General features: G+C 39.4%; 1 protein-coding gene across 8 annotated transcripts in view; it reads right to left on the bottom strand.

The window, feature by feature from the left end:
• The window catches only part of ARIH2 (ariadne RBR E3 ubiquitin protein ligase 2), a 48,244-nt gene that overhangs the window by 15,777 nt on the left and 8,823 nt on the right, over positions 1–23,644 (bottom strand). For 5 of the 8 annotated variants that reach the window (XM_089919307.1, XM_089919308.1, XM_089919310.1 and 2 more), the window contains 2 exons: positions 4,072–4,139; positions 1,272–1,335 (listed from right to left, as the gene is read on the bottom strand). The exons of 1 other annotated variant lie outside the window; for it this stretch is intronic. In XM_089919307.1, the coding sequence (XP_089775433.1) occupies positions 1,272–1,335; positions 4,072–4,139 (132 nt within the window). Of the gene's footprint in view, positions 1–1,271; positions 1,336–4,071; positions 4,140–13,223; positions 13,270–23,644 lie in introns of all 8 variants that reach the window. 2 more of the 8 variants (XM_089919311.1, XM_030762406.2) reach the window with 1 other exon arrangement.

Here is a 23,644-nt window from a genome sequence, read left to right as displayed (position 1 = left end):
CTAACAGTAGTTTATAACGTCAGGCTGAAAAGACCAGGATTTCAGAACTGTCAAGGTCCTTAGAGGTCATTCAATCCACCTTCTTTCAGAGACTATTGGGTTTCTTTTGAAAACTGCCCTCATTCAGCACAGCACAGAGTTGCTCCTCAACAAGTACTACAAACCCAGCCATATAGGTGCTTAGAGGCTGAGTGTGAGCCTCTAACGGCCCACAATGCAGTTTTACGTGTCAAAGACAGTGGTTTTCCCATATCAATATGTCCAAAACATACAGTATTACAGTTTTTACCAAGTTACAACTCATCCTTAATATACCAAAGAGATGTCACATACAATTAATTTAGAGATATGAGGAAGGCTTCTACAAGGGAAGAAACTCTTCTAGTTTGTGGGCAAATAACTGTAAAGCTTAAACTCCAGAATCCATGCCATGCTACACAAACTGGCAAAGACAATCTGGGGACCCCAGCCAAAAACACTAACCAATGAAAAAGTCCACTATATGTTTAACATTAGGTTCATGTTAGTTTACTGGAAATACAAAAAATAACTTGAGGAAAAGGACCGTATTCTCATGTTTGTCCAGTATTCTCCTAGAAATTTTCTCCTAAGAGACTGCAGAAGTTATGTGGTGATCTGAGCCCCAATTCTCCCTCCTGAGAGTGCTTTTAACATGGCCCTCATTCATTTGACAAATGCTGACTGAACTCTCAGATACAGAGGAAATTGCTATACACTGATTCCTAAACTTAAAAAGCACTTACAGTCTAGTAGGGGAGCTGAAAAGATATGAGTGAATTACTACAACATACACGTAAAGGTTTAAAGATATAATTAGAGGAGTTTGGAGGGGAGTGGTCCCAGGAGATAGGTTTTGTGAGAGGTGGCTTGGATGTGGGTCTCTAAAGATGAGTTCCATTTCCACAAGCAGAGATGGGGACAGAATCTGGACATTCCAGACCAGGGAAGGCACAAGCAGAGTCAAAGAGGCATGTGGTGAGTGGGAACACCAAGAACACAGCAGGAATAGAGTACAGGCTGTATGTAAGTGCAACGAAAAAGGTGAGGCTGGAGAGGGCAGGCAATGATTCACTCCTCATCTATGAGGAAAATGTCCAAACTATAATGGAAATGGAAGATTTAGGCCTATGCTGGAACAAATATCATGGGCATACTGCACTACAAACAAGGCAAGATGGTTCTCAATAACAATGTGAGCCACAGAAAGAGCCATGGGCAACAGGAGAAGCCTTATTCAAGGAGACACTCACATGTTTTGACGGATTGGGCTGAACTCGAGCCTCAACGAGCAGTTGAGCACAATTAGACTTGTATCTACAAAACAAAAAGCAGAAGTAAAGGGAATCAGAACCTGAAGACAAATAGTTTTACTTCTGAACAAAAACAGGATAGGCCAACATGTGTTGCAGTCACACTAAAGTGTCTTTGTCTTTTAACTACCTTCTCGCAAAACCAAGCTGGCTTTTTACCTTAGTACAAATACTTTCTGCTTTTTCAATTTTTTTAGCTCTCAATTGGTATAAGAATAACAACTCTGTCCTAAAGGCACTCAACTATAAGAAAAATACTTATGAAGGACCATATCTGCTTTAAGTCCCTTTCTGGAATTACAAGCAAATATCTCTATGTCTTCAGAATAGGAAAGGATATCTTCAAGACACAGAAAAGGCAAAGCATAAAGGAAAACTCTGTATGCTACATTTAAGAACTTCAATTCAGGGAATTCCCTGGTAGTCTAGTGGTCAGGATTCTAGGCTTTCACTGCTGTAGCCCAGGTTCAATCCCTGGTCAGGAAACTGAGATCCCGCAAGCCAAAAGAACTTCAGTTCATCAGAAGACAAGATAAAGTGAAAAGCCAAGCTATAAACTGAAAGATAATTCAATACATATACAACTGGTAAAGAACTGATATTCAGAATAAACAAAACAAAAACTCCTAAACGTCCATTTGAAATGAAAAACAACAATTAGAAAAATGGGCAGAAGACATAACAGGCATTTCACAGAAGACGAAGCACAAATCACATAGGAAAAAATGATCAACCTCCTTAATAACCTGGACATTGAAATTAAAGACAACCAGATGCCATTTACACCCACCAGACTGTAAAACTTTAATTCTGACACTCATACACCACTAGTGGGTATATAACATGGTACAATCACTTTGGACAACATTTTGGCATTATCTAGTAAAGCTGAAGTAACACATACTCTACAGACGAGCAATTCACTTTCTGTACTTAACCCTAGAAAAATTATGTGACACTATAAGTCATGTACAACAGTTTTCAGAGTTGCATTATTTTTAACAGCAAAAAACTAAAAACTCACAAATAGTTTTTGACAGGAGGACGGATAAGATGTCATGATGTTCAACCTTGTTAATTTAAAAAGTTGAAGAATACATATGATATGATTCCATGCCTGTAAAGTTCTAAAAACATACAAAACTAAAAGATATATAATTTAAGAATAAATAAGAAAATGATCAATACCGAATTCAAGGTACTGGTCGCCCTGGAGAAGGAAGGGATTGTAGCCAGGTAGGGATTGCCATCAGAGGTCTCTGAGTAAAGGTCAGAGGGTTTCTTTGTTTGCTTTATTTGTCTTTAAAACCTATATACATCATACATATGGCATGTGAGTGCACACTCACACATTTTTGGGAAAAAAAATTTCATAATAAAAATTTAATTCCTTTCTGGAATGAGGTATGGCATAAATACATTTAAAAATAAAAACAGTTATCATGTGGCAATAAAAGTGCCACACAAAGTCCAGGTAATCACATTACCAAGACACCAGGAATCTGAGCAGGGAAGAACTACATCCCATATACATGATTTCCTTACTCTGCCTAGTCAGAATGCCTACTTTAATTTTTATTCCTAGTTCTCACACTACTATTCTTAGTATCTTTATAGCTATCCAAATTGTCTCCATCACCAAGTTAGGCTAGAGAGTTTGGACAGTGCTAGATACCCATTACCGGAACCTATGTGGTTCCAGAGTTTTGGATAGCAGTGCAGACAGGGAAGTTCATCGAAGTCTACCTAACTGTATTCAGCTCTTCAGTATAGACAGTGAGAGTGCAGTTAGTGAATCAGGAATGCATTTGCTCTTTCCTGATCAGGCTGGGCTGCTCTGGCTAGTTTGGCCTTCTTAGCCTAGAGAAGGAAAGGCATAATGATCTTCCTCTGCCGATCAACAGAATCACACCATACAGAGAAAGAAGACTCACTGTGGTGTGAAAGAGCAGGGGTAGTGACCAGTGCACTGCTCAGCAGGAGCAGTTTTGTTCTCCAGGAGTTAGCTGGCAGTCCGGAGGCATTTTTTATTTATGGACTTCTAGTAGGTAGACCCCGGAGATTCTTCCAAACCTCCTACAATTCACAGAACAGTCCCTTCACAACAAAGAGTTATCTAGCCCAACACATCAACAGTGCTTAGGATAAGAAACCCTGAGCTAGACAGAAGCACATGCCTCTTAGAGGAACCCCCTTAGAGGATGCGTAAGGAGGAGGAACCCCTCCTCCTGACAACTTCCAGGACACCTGAGACTCCAAGCTGTGTGCCTCAAGGGCTCTGGTTCTGGAAGTGCGGGGTAAACTAGCTGACCTTTTCTCTGAAGGTAATATGCACTATGTCATGATGTATTTCTCACTTGATGTGTCTGAAAGAAATAACTGGAGATACTGTCAAGTGTTATCTAGAAGGGCACAGATTAAAAATTAACAATGGCATAAAAAATTTGACCTAACTTCACTGTACAACAACAGGGGTTTGGAAAAGTATGGAACATCTATATAATAAAATACTGTGCCAGCATTAAAACTGGGGTAGAAAGAATATGCTGAAAACATGGGAAAATGTTCACCATATACTGAGAAAAAAAAGGCTATACACTATGATCCAGTGTTTTAAAAATATAATCTGCACACTGTAAGGACATTCTCCAAAACATAAACAATAATCATCACTGGGCGGGTAGGCAGAGAGAGGAGCTATGGGCAATGCCATCTCTTCTTCCTCCCCCAAACACCTTACCTGTCCATTATCTCTGCGACTTGCCAGTGGAAATTAACTAATATAAGTTTAGCAACTGAATGAGATACCTAGAAAGAAAAAAAAAAGAAATCAAATTATAATGTAGTTTCTTTCAGAGTGCTCTGCATTTTGAGAAATGCATACATTCATCTCTAGTGCAGGCCCAGGCTTGACTTTCAAATTCTTCCTCTTGGTTCTCTGTTTCATCTTTTAAGTTCAGACTCTTATAGTCTTAGTGATTTCTTGGATCTCTTGATTTTTCGATCTTTGTTTTCATTAACGACCCTTCAAATAAATTAGTTTGATTTGAAACTTATGCGAAACCATCCTATCTACAGTAAATAACGACCCAGCATCCAATTTAAGAAAAAGAGCTGTTAGGTTCCCTAATGTGATTTGTTTCCTCAAGCTGCTGTAGGAGGCTATACATGGTAAGTGCACCTCTAGTTAGGCATGTTACTTGCAGAAAACCTCAGGCTTGGACTTCTTGTATAAACCCAGAAAAACAAAACAAACAAAAAACACCCCTGTTTAAAATCTCTGAATTCCCGGCAACTAATGAGCCCTAATTGCAAGGAGAATTTAGAAGTCCGTGGGCAGCCTTTCTGGCCCCTACATTCTCCTTTAAAGCACAATGGTTATGGCTATCAAAGAGCCTCAGAAGGTGCACTGAACTAGCAATTCTACCTCTGTAAATTTTTTCTGAGGAAATGATACAGGATATGCAGTCCCTGAAAAGGATGTTGCATAGCTAAGTTTACTGACGCAGAAAGTAGTTCATATATTAATTTTAATGTTAACAGGAGAGTACGCTAGTTACAAAACAGAACCCTGAACATCAAGACTTGGGTGGGGGCCTAATCTTTTTCTTTTTGGCCGTGAGGCTTGTGAGATCTTAGTTCCCTGACCAGGAATTGAACCCAGGCCTCCAGCAGTAAAACACAGAATCTTAACCACTGGACCACCAGGGGGCCTTATCTTCTAGTCCGGCTCGGGGGGTCAGAAGATTAGGATGTGCTTGGAGGCCTAGATAAGGCTACCCAGAGAGAGCACTGCAAAACACGAGGGTGCTACTGAATCAAGGAAAAACAAGGAGCACACTTCAACCTAGGGAGCCAAGAGAACACACAGAACCTTGGTACTCTGCTCACTGGACTGAGTTTTCATACAGGAGCACCTAGAGCCCGTGTCCACAACAAGAGAAGCCACTCCAACGAGAAGCCTGCGCACCACAATGAAGAGTAGCCCCTGCTAGCCGCAACTAGAGAAAGCCTGCACGCAGAAACAAAGACACAACACAGCCATAAATAAAAATAAAATAAATAAATAAATAAATAAATATATAAACACTTAACAACTGGGGAAAGTCTTCCAATCTTCTTATATGTCCAATTGTGGAGAACAAAAATCTTCCAGCAGAACCAAGATGAACTCTTGCTGGACTGTTTTGACAAGCAACTAACAACCGGTTAGTAGTTAGGATTACATATTATCAAGAACGACTTAAAGCTTTCTTTTATGGATTTATTTATTTATTTTTGGCTGCACCATGCAGCTTGCGAGATCTCAGTTCCCCGACCAGGGACTGAACCTGGGCCATGGCGGTGAAAGCCCAAATCCTAACCACTAGGCAACCAGGGAACTCCCCCAAAAAGGACTCACAATGAGAAGGTCAAACCTTTCCCAAAAGGAAAATGGGTCCAAGGTGATAACCACTGACAGCCAAAAAAACTAATGACTTAGGAAGGAACACATATGACCATGTCATGTTCAAAACAAATTTGCGGTTCCATTAGATCAATATGTAATAAGAAGATTAAAAGTCTTATTTATTTATGAGTCTAATCGAGGAAAAGACTAGAAACTAAGAACTAGGAAGTTCTTGCCCCAAAATTTGGAACCCCAAGGTAATTACAGATTAATCTGAGCTTCTCCCCACAGAGATAGAGTCCACCATTCTCTCCATCACAGGGGTCAAAGAGGGCCCTTCTCAATAATAATAGGTCACTATTTCCAGCATGCCTGGGACTATTACCGCTGTCTAAACTGCAAACCCTTAGCTGGTGGAATGTGTCCACTTTGGATACTCACAAGACCATGAGGCAAGAATAGTTAGGATGAATTTAAACAAAGACTCTCAAGAGCAGAAATAAGATGTTTTCGTATCCCCCCCACCTCCTCCCCAAAATGTTAGAGCTATTCTCAAGAATCATGCTTGAAAATATATATAATACTTTGAAAGTTCAGTGGGTATAACTGCCAATATGAATTCAATTTTGGTTCACAGTTTGACAAAATGTTGATTTTAATTGCTGAATTTCAATCTATTTGGAACTGCCGACAGTGGATATACTATTCTTTATACACATGTACCAGGCAATATAAACTCCCTTGTCGCCAAATTCAACAAACATAACACCCCTCTTGGTCTCTGTGATGAGTCTCGCAGAACCTGTTCAGGTACACTAAATGTGCTCTTCCTCCTGAATGCCCATCTTGTCATTGGAGACATCACACTCCTACACCTGCATCAGCATTTTCCTCTATGTCTCCCTCTTCCTTACCACTCCACCCTCTTCCATCACCACCATTCCACTGCACAAGCTCTAGTCCTGCCTCTCCTAAACACTTCCATCAGAAGGGCTTCACTATCACCTGGACAAAGGAAAGGTATCTTATATACTGACATGCCAGTGTCTATTGTCTGCCCGCCACCCCCACCCCCCGCCACCCACAGCCCCCAGGATGAGTTTCCTAAAGCCTCCATGTAACAATTACAATAACAGACTATTCTTAGAGCTTTCACGTCTTACCAGGATCAGTCCCAACCTGTTTAAAACCCATCACTGCTCTCCAGTACTGACAAGATGAACCTTAAGCGTTAGTCAAGAGTCATTAGGACCCACTGCAGAACCACTGCCCTGAGGAGTCCAGCAATAGACCAAATGATTCCAGCAACCCCAAGAGGCTCCCTGACTGTTCTCTGCCAAGCATGCCCTTCTTCTTCTTATACAGCAAATATTTGGAAATTAGAGAACATACCTCTATAAAACCTGTGTGTCAAGGAAGAAATCACAAGAAAAATTAGAAAATGTTTTGAACGAATGATAATGAAAATACCACATAATAAAAGTTGTGAGATGCAGCTAATATAATGCCAAGAGGGAAATTTACAAATGTAAGTATTTATACTATAAAAGGTCCAAAAATCAATGACATAAGGGCCTACCTTAAGAAGCTAGAAAAAGATGACAAAACTCAAAGTTAAAAGAAGAAAAAAGATAAAAACAGAAATAAAATCCAAAACAAACAGTGAAAATCAATAAAGTCCAAAAGTTGATTCTTTTTTTTTTTTGCGGTACGCGGGCCTCTCACTGCTGTGGCCTCTCCCATTGCAGAGCACAGGCTCCGGACGCACAGGCTCAGCAGCCATGGCTCCAGGCCCAGCCGCTCCACGGCATGTGGGATCCTCCCGGACTGGGGTACGAACCCGTGTCCCCTGCATCGGCAGGCGGACTCTCAACCACTGCACCACCAGGGAAGCCCCCAAAAGTTGATTCTTTAAAAAAATCAGTAAAGTTGATAAAAACTTTAGCTAGAACAATTAAGAAAAAAAGAATACAAATTGCCAATAACAAGGGTGATAAGAGGGACTATCCCTACAAATCTTACAGGTATTAAAAGGAAAATAAGAAAATATGAATAATCAAATGCTAATAAATTTGATATCTTAGATGAGATTGACAAGTTCCTTGAAAAACACTTACCAAAACTGACACAAAATAAAAACTGAATAACTCTATATCTATTAAAGACATTGAATTCATGATAAAAAATTTTCTCACAAAATGCCAGACCCAAAAGTTTTTACTGGTGAATTCTATCAAAACTAATATTAAATAAACACTTCAGAAACTAGAGCAGGAAGGAATGCTTCTTCCAAACTCACTTTATGAGACTAACATAACCCTGATATAAAAACCTAACAAAAATATAAAAAGAAAATTACAGATAAGCCTTATGAACAAAAACACAAAAATCAATCCAAATATTTTAGCAAATTAAATCCAGCAATATAGAAAAGGCTGATTTAACATGTGAAAACTCCTAAGACAATTCACTGAATTAACCAAATAAAGGCAGAAAAAACCCAAATGACCATTTCAGTAGATGCAAGAAAACTCATTTGACAAAATTCAATAATCATTCAAGACAAAAATTCTTAGCAAATTAGGAAGAAAAATGGAACTGCCTGAATCTAATATAGGGCATCTATGGAAAACATTATACTCAATAATGAAATAGTGAATGCTAAGATGAGGAACATCGCAGGGATGACCACTCTCATCATTTCACTTAACATTATGAAAGCCCTACCCAGGGCAATAAGGAAAGGAAAAAAAAAAAAGGACACACACACAAAAGACATAAAAGATTAAAAAAAGAAGCAAATCTGTCTCTATTCCTAAATAAAATGACTATTTACACAGAAAATCCTAAAAGAATCTACAAAACTAGTAGAACTCACAAATTTTGTAAGATAAAAAAATAGAATGCCAATATATAAAAATCAAAAGTCTTTCTATATAGCAGCAAACAAATGAAAACTAAAATTTATTTATAAATATATTTTATTTAACCCAATATATCTAAAATATTATTTTAATCCATAGAAACGAATGAACTATATTTTACATCTTTTTTCCATCTAAATCTTCAAAGTCCATTGTATTCAGAATTATAGTACATACCAATCCAAACTAGCCATATTTCCAGTGCCCAACGGCTACATGTGGTCACAGCTACCATACTGGACAACATAGCTATAGACTGAACACAGCAATCAAAATTAATCAAAATCAGGGACTTCCCTGGTGGCACAGTGGTTAAGAATCTGCCTGCCAATGCAGGAACACGGGTTTGAGCCCTGGTCCAGGAAGATCCCACATGCCGCAGAGCAACTAAGCCCGTGTGCCACAACTACTGAGCCTGTGCTCTAGAGCCCATGAGCCACAACTACTGAGCCCGCACGCCACAACTACTGAAGCCCATGCACTCTAGGGCCTGTGCTTCGCAACAAGAGAAGCCACAGCAATAAGAACCACGTGCACCGCAACGAAGAGTAGCCCCCCCTCACCACAACTAGAGAAGGCCCACATGCAGCAAAGAAGACCCAACACAGCCAAGAATAAATAAATTTATTTTTAAAAATTAATCAAAATCAAAGCAGGGGTTTTAACCACTGGACAGCCAGGGAAGTCCCCAAAGCAATCTTGAAAGAGCAAAGTTGGAGGACTTACACCATCTGACTTCAAGACTTACTATAAAGCTACAGTAATCGAGACAGTGGGGTACTGGCTTAAGGACAGACATATAGATCAATGGAACAGGATAAAGTCCAGAAGTAAACTCATACATTTATGGTTAATTTCCACAATGTAATTCATTGGAGGATAGGATAGTCTTCAACAAATGATTCCGGAATAACTGAACATCATTATACAAAACAAACAAACATAGAACTTAGCTGTATAGTTCATGTCACACAAAAATTAACTCAAAATAGTTCACAGATTTAAATGAAACTGAAAATTATAAAACTTCTAGAAGAAAACACAGAAGAAAATCTTTGCAACCTTAATTTTAGGCAAAGATTTCTTAGATATGATACTGAAAGCACAATCCTTAAAAGAAAAAATCTGATAAACTGGACTTCAACAAAATTAAACGTTTACTCTTCAAAGGATGTTATTAAGAAAATGGAAGAGACAGGCCACAAAATGGGAGAAAAAATAATTGCAAATCATGTACCTGATGAACTTATTTCAGAACATATAAAGAACTCATACAACTCAGTAAGACAAACATCCCAATTTTTCAAAAATGGGCAAAAGATTTGAACAGACACTTCACAAAAAAAAGTATGAATAGCAGATACACACAAGAAGAGATCCTCAATATTACTAGTCATTAGGGAAATGAAATGCAAATTAAAACTACAAGATACTACTTCACACTCACTAGAATGATTATAATCCAGAAGACTGACGATACTAAGTGCTAGCAAGCATGTGGAGAACCTGCAACACTTATATAATGCTGGTGGGAATGTAAAATAGTAGAGTCACCTCAGAAAACATTTTGGCATATTCTTAAAATGTTAAACATACATTTACCATATGACCTAGCAATCCCACTGCTAGATATCTATCCAAGAGAAATGAGAACATGTCCACATAAAACCCTGGATATAAACAATCACAGCATCATATTTCATAATAGTCAAAAACTGGAATCAACCCAAATGTTCATCAACTGATGAATGAATGGATAAACAAAATGTGGTATATATCTATGCAATGGAAAATCATCATTGGGCAATAAAAGGAAAGCATTACTGACATGTGATACAACATGGATGAACTTTGAAAACATTACGCTAAGTGAAAGAAGGCAGACACAAAAGACTACATATTGTATGATTCAGTTTATATTAAATTTCTAGAAAAGGCAAAACTATGCAGACAGTAAGATGATCAGTAGTTTGGTGGGACTGGGAGTGGGGACCAACTACAAATGGATACAAGGGAACTTTCTGGGTGATGAAAATGTTCTATAACTTGGATTGTGGTGATGGTTGTATATTTGTTTACATTTACTAAAACTCTTCTAACGGTACACTTTAAAATGGATGAACTTAATGGAATGTCAGTAATACTTCAATAAAGCTGTTTAAAAATAAAACTGATAGATATATAATAAAGTAAATGCAGCAAAAAGTTAGCAACTATATAATCTAGATGGTATGTAAATGGATGTCCACTGTACAATTCTTTAAACTTCTTTGTATATTTTAAATTTTTCATGAAGTTGGAGGGAAAGTTTGCCAAATTTAATTCAATGGCAATCATCTGCATAAACAAATGTCACAATAAACGGAGGGTTGACCCTTACACTACTGCATCAAATAGTTCATTTTGATCTTTTACTTACTCTTCGAAATGAAAATTTTCCCTTCAGAAAAATTTCCCTTCAGAGTTTTTAACATAGTGCTGACCAAAGGTTAACCGATTAGGCAATGTGAATTTTAGCATAAATAGGTCTGTAATGCCAATAACTTCATAACACTATGGCTCCCTCTAAACCTCCCACACCCAGCCTTCTTAGTGTTCCATTGGATGCTCTTCTCCCGGTCTGTCAGCTCAAACTGTTGCTGTTCCACAGGGCACAACTCTCAGGCCTGCCTTCCTCTCACTCCTTGGCCTGTCTCTGAGCAACTGGATTTGTGCCTAAGCCTTGGTCAGTGTGAACATAAGCCCCAAAGATAAGAACTTCTCTCTCATTTTCCCCAGGGAGTTGGGGAAGGGAGTGTGAATGATCAAAGTGGGGAAGGGAGGGCAATTAGTGGTATAAAGTTCATCAAAGACTGAAGGGTGCCCTCACATCCCTGGGTGGTCTAGAGAAGGTTTTCAGAGTCAAAGATGGGGTCAGAACAGAGGCCAAGTGTAGCCCATCTTCCTTGCCTTTTTTCCCTCATTCCCTGTGCCCTCAAACCTGACCCACAATGGGTCAGAAGGCTCTGTAGAGCTTTCTCTCCAGCTTGAAAGGACTGTGGGGTCACCTCTGTTGTCATCCACCCTGGACATTGCTCTGTATTGCCAATTCAGTTTGGCTTTGTTTTGCCATTATATTTACAATCTCAACACCCTTAGATGGTTTTCTGATCTTTATTTCAGGAAGCACTTGGCTACATGCATGTCAAAAAGGACTTTGCTGCCGGACATCACTACTTCCCAAAGGTTGCAGGCAAACTTCTTCTGTCATCCTCCATAATGTTTGGGAGAGACACTTAAGAAGGTATTTCCCAGATAGAGGCCCTCAAAACATGTTCAGCAGTTACCACCTGTTCACAGATACCTAAAGGACTAGACAGCTGCTGGGGAGTTAAGTTCTCCTTTCTGTTTTTTAACAAAGAATATATAAAGCGTGCACACAATTCTATCCTGGCTTCATAAGCAGGGCTTTGGGGGGTGGGTGGGTAGGAGTTGGACCTGAGGGGGAAAATCCAGGATATGAGCCAATGATGCTAAGATTTTCTCACAGAGATGTAATGAAGTGTACATGAATATTTTAACTGCTGTTATCAGCAAGCAGTTCCTGACATGGTTAACAGCACACAACGTCTACAACCTCAGCACTTTGTTAGATATTCTGTCTGGAGGCACTTTTATTCCATGATCTAAGGGCTTCAGAGACTAGAGAAATGAAATAGTGTAAACATCAGCCTGTCAACCTGGAATGGAGACCACCTTGATAAGATAAAACTTCTGGATCTATGTGGCCTCTGACCCACTCATTACAAGGAGACAGATGCAGGATTACAGGAACTTAGATAAGGCAACTCCAGCAGCAATCTGGTTATTGGGTTATATTTTAGCATTCTTTTAGCATTCCTATAACTTGCTGCCCCACTCTATGTTTCAATTTCATTGTATGTATTTTCCCTATTAGGTCCCTGAGCAGAAGGCTGACTGTGGTGAAATTATTTTTCAAATCACAGGACCCTAAGTCCACCTGAAGTCTGTTAGTAAATGAGAGCCACACATTTCTTTTCTGGTTTCCACCAAACCCTTCCCCGATAAAAATTCAAGTAAGTCTCTATCAGAATTTTATAACTTAATCATTGGAACATTTTTGATCCCCTGACCACAAAGAACTTAAAATACCAGAGGGAGATAAATCCTGCTACCGAAGGAAACGATAAGTACATACAATATTCTGGACTCTTTCAATACATCGCCAACATCTATCTTTGGGAAAAATGTCTTCAGAATTTCAGGAGATTTAACAGTCATTACTTGACATCCCAGAGAACCTGTATATTTATTATTCAAAATAATGCACAGGACATGCTAATTTTATGTAAGGATCAAAGCACATACTGAATAGCCTCCATTCCTGACAACAGTTCCCCAAGGAAACCCCTGAACATGGTCAGTTGCTTCTTCATCTTTTTAGTCTCCTATAGCTGGTTCAAGCTGTCCAGCCCTTGCGGACAAGTTAATAACACAGCTTGCAGATAGATTTTTTTCCCCCAGAAAAAAGAAATTCAGCAGCCCACCAAAACTGTCACCAGCCCTTCCCACACTTACCAGTGCCATAGGGAGGATGCAGCTGATGGCAGTGAGCATCAACGGCCTGAAAAAATACAGGTGGTAGTTTCAATTTTTATTTAGAATTCTTACTTGCCAACTGCCTGAAATCTTTTAAGGCTACATGAATGGGTCTCCATGCCTCAGCCTGTTGTTAAGCCACTTCATGGTCCAATCACATTTGTCAACAAACACTAGTGGTCATTCACTAAAAAGCAGAGATGAAGGAAAAGAGTGAATTGTTGGCCAGCTTCTGGGCCTGGGGTAGAAAGGGACATGATACAGGAAAACTAGCCTAAGGAGATCAAGATGGATGGATTTTGGTCTTGGAGGGTAGAGGGTGAGGCAAGAAAGTACTGAAGGAATAAGAGAAAGAAGGTTAAAGCACAGAGACAAAGGAGTAGGTGAACACCAACCTAGAATGGGGCAAAATCAGCAGTGGTGGTGGTGGTAGTAGGGTCCCAGAGTGCCTATGACCTTAGGCAAGGTCTAAAGTCTAATTTAAGTGGTGGGCCTTCACTTCTCCCATACTTCACACCTTCATACTCTCAGCCTCTAAAAGGTCAGCTCTCAGGCACCTGAGTGTAACTTTGCTTCCTTTACTTTCTCTCCGTGGAGCGAGGGCTGACTTGTAATTGAGGCACCCATGTATTACAAGTGCTTTAAAAACTCTGATTAATAAACACAAATTTGAAGATTTCTCTCCAGTCTATCCTTAATTTAGTCCTGTTATGGTCTCTGATCATTAAAATCAATACCAAAAACACCTAAAGACCATACTAAAGTTATTTATGAAAAATACAATAAAGCAAAAATACGAAAGTCATCCATTTCTTGACCATGAGGGTAATTTTTTTATTATGAAAAATTCCAAGCATCTATATAAGTGAAGACTATAATGAAACCCATGTACCCATCACCCAGCTCCAACATCAACTCATGGCCAGGTCCACTGTATCTGCACCCTACCTATCCCCTACCCTCTAGATTATTGTGAAGTAAATCCCAGCCAGCATATCTTTTAGGTTTGCATTTCAATGAAAATCTTCTGGGAAATACTTAGTACAAAAGGCTGATTACAGCCCCTTCTAGAATTCTAACAGTTTTCTAGGGGGATGCCATATATAGGCTGGATGATTGTAACTTCAGTGAACCAAGGTCATATCCAGTAACCACAACCAAAAGAAATGCAGATAGGAGCTGATAGCCAATGAACTACACATAGTAGGACTAAAAGCCAAGTATCCTACCATATTCCTGCAGCTATAAACCCATCTTGTCCATAAGTGATTTCAAACAATGCTGTCTTCTCCAACTACTGCTATTGTGAGGAGACAAAGGAGAGGGAATACCAAATACCTCTAGGCAGTTCCAGCTAGGTCACCTCTCTTCTCCAGAGGACACCTCATAGGCTAGCATATCTTAGTGACAAAGCCACAAACACCAACAGCATATTTCAAAGGCAGAGCCACTGACTGCTGTTGCTAGCTATGCTCAAAACATACATCACATTTTTATAACTTTTATGTTTATGTAAACCTCCAACAGAATAGAAGCTCCTCTCTGAGGGAAGAGGTTTTTAAGAACACTTTCCTTCTCTGTCATACCTAAGCACCTAGAACAATACCTGTGCCAGTACTAGGTCCTATATGCTAATGTTACCCTCTGCCCGTCTCCTATGGTCTAATCTCAAGCCACTGCAAATCCACAGCCTCCTCCAGAGCCCAGGCAGGCACCAAAGCCTTCCAAGCCCTCAGGGGGTGCACAATCTAGCAGGAGAGGCCAGATACAGCTCCAGAAGGGAGGGTTTAAAAAAAAAAAAAAAAAAGAAAAAGAATGGCGGGCTGAGAAGCCTTCTGAGGGTGACACGAACGGCAGAGATGCTGACAGGAGGTTTGAGGAGGCAAAAATCAAACATTAGGCAGAGGAGCAACAGGAAAGAAGAGTTCAGGCTGGAATCTGGAGAAACCAAGTTTTTCAAGAGAGCAAAATAAAATGGTGCTTTTAGTGGGGTATATCAGAAAATATGAAATAGAAGTAGAAAAGGTTTTATTTATTTATACCTCCTTTCTTTCTCAGCATTCTAAAAAAGGAGAGGACAGAAACTAAAGGCAAAGAGATCTTTAAGTTATTTTATGGTAGAGGTTAAACTATTTTTTCCCCATCTTTCCTAGCATCTATCTAAAAGTTAAGACAACAGAAGACACTCAGAAACACTTCTTTTATTGGGAATCAACAAATTCTTTACCTATCCCAATTACCACTGAACAAAAAATAAATCAAATGGTTCATAAAAAGCACTTTGATGAAAAGGAACAACACCTGCCCCTCTGTCCTGCCCCACCCCCATCCTCCCAGTCTTCCCATCCAGGAGAAATCTCTCCCAGTCATTCGTCTGGGTTCTTCTGGTTGTTACCAACATCGCTGAGTAGGCCCATAATTCTCTACCAGACTTAGCTTACTTATACCACTCGCTACCCACTCCCATCCAAGCCCCAACTTTTTGATATTAAAATCACTATTTTCAGTTCCTCTATCTGTAGCCTTTGTAATTTTAAGTCATTGTTTGCAGGGCCAGAATTGCATTTTCTACCCTGAGCTTCCAATGTCACGATCCTTGGCCCACTCAAAGAAGAATGTTTGTACATCAGGCACAAATACATTATCATTATTAGTTGCTGCCAATCACTCATACTTGTGCCATAAGGAGGGTTTGCTTTATATTTATTTGGCTTGTGATTTTTTTGTGTGTAGTGTTTCTGCTTTGCATGGGAATTCTATTTCCCTTGCCCCTTGTGAAGAGACCTATGGTTTCTTCACCACATCCCACCCATCTTCCAGTTTCTTCATTCTATCTATTGCTGGAATCCACCTCACTCCTATTCCTGAAGAAATTTTTCTTGGATCGCACCAAGTTTCCGTTCCAATCTGGGCTGACCATTCTCCAGGCCTGTTACACAGCTGAACAAGAGACTTTTCACTGGACTACTAGGTTAGTTCAATCATTTCTTTTTTAAAATTAATTAATTAATTATTTTTTGGCTGCTTTGGGTTTTCATTGCTGCACGCGGGCTTTCTCTAATTGAAGCAAGTGGGGGCTACTCTTCTTTGCGGCCCACAGGCTTCTCATTGTGGTGGCTTCTCTTTGTTGTGGAGCACAGGCTCTAGGAGCACGTGGCACGTGGACTCACTAGTTGTGGCTCGTGGGCTCTAGAGCACAGGCTCAGTAGTTGTGGCACATGGGCTTACTAGCTCTGCGGCATGTGGGATCTTCCCAGACCAGGGCTCAAATCTGTGTCCCCTGCATTGGCAGGTGGATTCTTAACTACTGCACCACCAGGTAAGTCCTCAATCATTTCTTCAATTTTATTTTTCTCTTTTTTGATTTTCATCTTGAAGTAAGTACTTCAGAAAAGGTACAAGGGACGTAAATTTTGGGAGTCGTTGCACATCTGAAAACAAGTTTATTTTTCAAGGACAGAATTCTAGATTCAGAACTATTTTCCCTCAGGACTTTGAAGGCCATTGCTCCACTGTCTTCTGGTTGTAACTGCTGCTGCTGAGACATCTGATTCCCATTTCTTTTAGAAGACCTGATATATCTTTATGGAAACTTTTAGAGTTTTCTGTCTATCCTTGTTTTTCTGAAATTTCACAGGGACAGTTCTGGCAATGGGTCTTTCTTTATTCTTCTGGGCAATGAATAGACCCTTTCAATATGAAGACTCTCCTCTCTTTGGCTCCTGGAAATTTCCTTCTTATACTTTTTAATATTTTCTTTCCTTCAATTTTTTGTTCTCACTTCCCACAAATCCTAGTAAATGCTGGATCTCTGGCTTGAACCTCCATGTCTCTGTTTTTTCACATACATTTTTTGCCTGCATGTTGGCTTTACATTGAGAGATTTTCTTGATTTTATCTTCTGACCTAACTACGGAATATTTTTTAACTTGACAAACCCATAATTCATCTCCACAAGTTCTTTTTGTTTTGATTTTCTTCCTGATGGCATCTCTGATTGTTTTATAGATGTCACATCTTCTTGAGTATCTTGGCAAATACTAAATAGTGCACTTTTAAAAACAAGCAAAATTACCTACTAGTCTGTTTCAGCTAAGGTCAATTTTTCTGTTTCTCTTTCATTTTGCATGTTTTCCTGAAATGTCTGGTAATTCTTGGTTAGCCATTCACATTAAAAAAATGAAGAGTCACCCAAAAAGGGGGATGAAGTACTGATACATGCTACAGCTTGGATGAACCTCAAAAACATTATGATAAGAGAAAGCAACACAAAAGGTCACATATTGCATGATTCCATTTATATAGCATATATAGGTAAATCCAGAGACACAGAAAGCAGGTTAGTGGCTGCCAGAGATGGGGGGAGTGGAAAGTAACTGCTTAATGGGTACCAAGTTTCCTTTTGGGGTGATGAAAATGTTTTGGAACTAGATGCAGAAGATGGCTGCACAACACTATGAGTGTACTAAATGCCACTGAATTGTATGCTTTAAAATGGTGAATTTTATGTGAATGTTACAATTTTCAAACAGGGGGCCTCAGGAAATGAATCCTAGCTCTGTGTACATGAACAGACCTGCCAAATGACAGGCTTTTCTTTAGGGTAACTGATCAGGGGCAGCAATTATTCAAGACTCAAAGGCTCCCAAAATGACAAATGAAGAGAACCAAATCTTACATTCTCTAAGTGCCCTATTTCTCCCCAGATTATCCAGATTATTTTGCCGAGAGACCAAGTGAGAGCAGGCCTGACTGTTCTACATACAGACCTTTAATTAATCCCCCCATCTGCAGCACACTTATCTTTCCCAGTCTTAGTCAAATCAGAGCCCACAACCTCTTCAAAGACATGTTGGACAAACTGGCTCCCACGTACAATGATGTCCCACATGCTCCCCCCACATGTTCTCTTTGTTAATATGTGTTTATAACATATATATGCCTTTACTTTCATTTTCATGGTTATTTAAAAATGGAGGAGCACCTCCATATTTACCTCATGCTCTTTAATAATCTCTTTTCCTGCCCTCCCCCCAGCTCTCCAGGCAACCATTAATTCACTTTCCAATAGATAAGTTTGCATTTTCTAGCATTGTATATGATTGAAATAATAAATTGTTTATTTTTTCCCCTGAGTTTCTTCATGCAGCATATTTTGAGATTTATCAATGATGTTTGTATGAGCAGCCCACTCTTTATATTGATGACAGTACGCTGTTCTATGGGTATGCCACTATTTGTTCATTCATCTGTTTGCGGATATTTGGGTTGTTTCCAGTTTTTGGCTATTGTAAATAAAGCTGTTACAGACATTTGAATACCAAACAAACAAAAAAAATGGAGAAGGGACAAACGTATCTGAGGGCAGCCAACCATCTTGAAGCAAAGACTTCAGGTGTTCCACTTACGTCATAAAATAAAAACCCTTTAAAACATTCACATTGTATTTATGATTGCAGATACTATTAGTCAGTTTTACAGCTACTCATTATCAACATGGACATAAGGACCCACTTTTATTTTGGTAAGGAAATATGAAGTAATGTTTAGACATCAAAAATATTACAGAAAACCTACCCAATTTGTGAGTATAGGTGGGCAGTTTACATCCTACTCTCATTCTGGTTAAAAAACCAGTACACTCTGAATGTTGGACATATCTTTTCAGCAGCCAAAGAAAGGATGCAATCCTCTCTCCTCATTTTGATAACCTGAATCATTTCATAATTTTTTTGTACTTCCACATGAATATAATGTAAAATACCTCACCTCACCTCTGAAGATTGTTTTATTATATCTGCACGAAATTCAGTCTTCTGTATGAGAACTGCCCAAACTAATTCTGACATGCACACCAAGCTGGGAACCACACATCCACTAGGTATATATTATCTGTACTTAAAAGTCAGCTGGCTTCATGGAAGCCCTTCAACAAGCATGTCTTCTGTTTACAAACATGAGCACACAGAGTAGAGCCTCGGGGTTAGATTCTCAACTTTTGCAATTATTGGCCTGGGCTTAGACAGTCAGATCAACAATAAGCAACACTTACTGAGAACAAAACATAACCTGGCATTTTTTGCTAGATGCTGTTATACAAAGAAAAAACATGGACCTCTATCTCAAAGAGTTCAAACCCTGGCTTACAAACAACTAATTTTCCAAATAGCATAAGTACATACCAAGAAACATGCACAGGGACTTCCCTGGTGGCGCAGTGGTTAAGAATCCGCCTGCCAATGCAGGGGACACGGGTTTGAGCCCTGGTCCAGGAAAATCCCACATGCCATGGAGCAACTAAGCCCGTGAGACACAACTACTGAGCCTGTGCTCTAGAGCCTGCATGCCACAACTACTGAGCCCATGTGCCACAACTACTGAAACCTGCGTGCCTAGAGCCTGTGCTCCGCAACGAGAAGCCATTGCAATGAGAAGCCTGCACACCACAATGAAGAGTAGCCCCTGCTCGCCGCAACTAGAGAAAGCCCACGTTCAACAACAAAGACTCAATGACGAAGACCCAATGCAGCCAAAAATAAAAAATAAACAACTTAAAACAGAAAAAAGAAAGAAACATGTACCACAAAGTGGTATAGAGGCAAGAGTGTCTGACTGTGGAGATGAGAGAGGGCTTCATGGGAGAAGGGAGTCAAGGGTAAATCCTCAGTTTCCAGCTTGGTAGATGGTGGTATCACCAATTAAGATAGAGAATCCAGAAAGCCACGTTTGATGGCACTGGAATATTTCTTGTAAAACGTGGCAAGGCTATATACAGACTGGAAAATGATGGTGAGAACATTGAAGAAACCAGTAAAAGTCTAAAACAACGGAAAAAGGAAATGAGTGGGTAGAGCATGTACTGGCCAGGAAAGAAACTGCTAGTCACAGAGAGCAACATTTTCAGATAGAGACCACTCTTTGTTCATGATTATAAGAACAGCTCTGTTCTCCTGTTAAAATCTCCAAACAAACCTCTCACTCTTCCTGCCTGTACCTTCCTCTATTTATGATTGGTAACTTGTGGTTATCACAGTAAAACCATTTCATGTTTATAAAGGCTCGTGATAGTTTAAAGAAAAGAGAACACAACGTAAGCTTCATATGCCGACAATTCATGACAGTTTAATTAATCAAGCCACAGGCAGACACATTTTAGGACGAGCAAGGTGAGAAGCTTCCTGCTATCTCAGTCTGTACCTTTCTCAAATCTTTCCTACAACTCTTCACTCTTTCGAGCAGAGAACTCTAATCCTTTAAATTTTTCCTAGAGCAGTAGGGGAGTGATATTGGGACAGAGCAAAAGTTAAAGTAAGGAGGTGCTTGGGAATTCCCTGGCGGTCCAGTGGTTAAGGATCCACACTTCCACTGCAGGGGGCACAGGTTCGATCCCTGGTAGGGGAACTAAGATTCCCGCATGCCATGTGGCATGGGAAAAAAAAAAAAAAAAAAAAGGTAAGGAGGTGCCTTAGTAACAAGGATCCCAAAATCAACTAAGCTCAGCACTTCATTAAGGAGTGCTGTCAATGCAGGCACAAGACCAACCGCTGCAGTTCATCAGAAATGTAGGAACAAAAGACAGGCTACATTCCCCTATAATCTTTTCCTAGTCCCAATTCAAAATTCAATTTGTGTTATTTTTACTTTTATTATCAGTAGGCCCCAGGAGAAGGACACTAGAGGCTTTGGATGAAGGCAAAAGAGTCCAAGGTACATGATCCAACTGCCACACACACACTCAGAAGCATCGGTCAGTAATATGTCACCCAGAACCTTCCACAATGTGGCTCCTACCCTATGACTCAAAATGCACAATCCTGAGAATGTTTTAAGGACCCACAGCAAACATGTGAAAGCAATATTCTCCTTATTCAACTCTTGCCCTGCTTCTACCATGACCATGTTTGAACACTCATGTGCCAGGCACTTTATATGCATCATCTCACTTAATGCTGTGAAGAAGGTATTAATTATCATTATTTTATAGATGAGGAAATTGAAGCTTAGAGATGTTGAGAAACTTGCCCATGGTCATGTTATATTAAATGGCAGAAAAGGAACTGGAACCTAGTTATCTGACCACTAGCCCAGGCTCAACAACACAAAGGCCACATCCATGAAAATACTCACAGCAATATGACCAGTCCCCATAACTGTAACACATAAGTACTCACCTAAATGCCCAATGGGGAAACCTTGAGAAAATTATGGTTCAAGAACAAGATGGTATGTTATCCCTAAAATAACTAATGAGGATGAAGTATAAACAAGAGGAAATGTTTGAAATTTACACAAAAAAATAGAATATATAAATACATGTACATAATGATTACTAGAATGTACTGTTGCCCAGATCAAGGATTCTTGTCTATTTTGTTCACAGCTATTTTCCCAGTGCCTGTAACATAGTAGGTGCTCAATAAATATTGGTTGAATGAATGAATGAATTGCAGCACAGTAACATTATCTATGAATAGGGACAAGACCTAAGGATAATAAGCAAGGAAGAAAACTTTTATTTTACATTAATGGAATTATGAATGATATTCTTCAACTGTATTAACATCTCAACAATAATCATTTAAATATAAATAAGTTCAGGTTTAGGACAACTGTGGAATTAGAATCACCCCTTGATTACAAATGGTTTACACGGTTCCTAAGGTAGTGTGAAAGTACAAGAAAAGACCAGAATGAAAGCTGGCCTTGAATCTGATGAAGAGCTTCTTTTCTGGAAGGCAGTGAGCATGTTGTGTGTGATGCCAGGTACACAGTGAGGACACAAAGTCAATGATAACAATAACCTTTCTAAGCTGGCAAGACAGGGACAACTCTAGCACTAGCTGCACTTAGGCAATTCTCAATGTCACTCTGGACATTTCTCATCTCCCTTTAAAAAACAAATTTATATACCAGTAAAACACAAATCAGACTTCCAGACTAAAGTATGGTGAAGTATGGTCAACACATCCACTAACAACCAACTATTTGAAACACAGGAATTTAATCTAGATTCTGAGATACAGGCATGCAAAGAAACCTGACATCAGATCATAAAAATAGAAATCAGATGGCTGTTCAGCACACAAACATTCAGTGTTACTAGGCCCAGTTTAAAGATACTTTTCCATGAGTAGTAACAAGAAAACAACCATTACTTGGTTAATTAATGAATGTATAAATAAAAGTAAAATGTTTTTTAAATTCAGCTATACCAGAATACAAGAAAGTTGATTTAATAAATAAAGTTAGTCTTTTCCAGATATTATACAAAAACTCAGTGCCACTTGAGAGAAAGGATAAATATAAGGTATTTGTTGTTAAGAATATTAACTGCTTATGTTACAAATGACAAATGCATAGAAACCGGGTTGTTTTGAACAAGGGACTATAAAGACTTCTGCACTTAAAGTCAGAAGTCCTGAAAACTCATGATTCATCCACGAAAGGGAAAAATGATCCACAGAAAAAGAATTCTTGAGAGATTTTCCAGCCATATTTTGCTGAATAGCAAGCACTAGATCTTAAAACAAATTCAAGCAAGAGGGTGGCAGAATAGAGTGTTCTAGGGAACATTTTCCCAGCTCTACTACAGTTAATACAGCAATTCGTAAAGCAAGAACTGTAGTAAAAACACTCATTAATAACCAGTTTACTTCTCTAACCATATTTGAGGAAAACCAGGCTTGAGAAAATGAGCAGCACAGTTCAGCACTGAAGTTTAAAAAATCAAATTCTTCCCTCCAACAGTAAAGACACCTTAGGCTGCATTCATGATCCTCTACATTTTATTCTTTTTTACCTATACATCTTAGTCTCCCACTCCAGCCCAGAAGGTAACTTCCCCATCCCCATGCTTAATCGATCCGTGGACTTTGGTTACTTGCACTGCTGCTGCACCCTATCTTGAAGTTTATCCTATGAGCAGAAAGCTCAGATAGCTCACGGTAGCTCCATGGACTAGATCTAGCCCAAAATGTACTATTTCTTCTCCTTTCTGAAGCATGAGCAGGGCTCTGAGCAGCAACACTCTGCCTCTCCCGCCCACAGCCCTGACATGCTGCTGAGAGAAGGCGCACACAACGTGGGAGACGCTTCCAGCCCATCACCAATGAAAGCCAGCCTGGGCTCTCTCTGGGGCTCAACCATGCCTAATCTCCTTCTTAGGCAGCCTGACAGCAAATGCCTCATGAAACTCAGGGAACAGTACCAACAGGATTCACTGAATGACAAAATTATTCTAAGTTAACTATAGCACATTTTGCAATAAAAATGCCTGTTATTACTAGAAAAGGCCTCCCCTCATCTATAGCAGCAATAATAATCTTTGTGTAAGTTTCATATAAAAATACAGCATGTAGGGTTTCCCTGGTGGCACAGTGGTTAAGAAACCACCTGCCAAT

The sequence above is a fragment of the Delphinapterus leucas genome, chromosome 10 (genome assembly GCF_059928025.1).
Source record: "Delphinapterus leucas isolate spDelLeu-1000000601 "Yukka" chromosome 10, BTC_Dleu_Yukka2, whole genome shotgun sequence".
Classification (NCBI taxonomy): domain Eukaryota; kingdom Metazoa; phylum Chordata; class Mammalia; order Artiodactyla; family Monodontidae; genus Delphinapterus; species Delphinapterus leucas.
The sequence above is the reverse complement of the archived record's forward strand: the minus strand, read 5'-3'. Positions and strand labels throughout refer to the sequence as shown.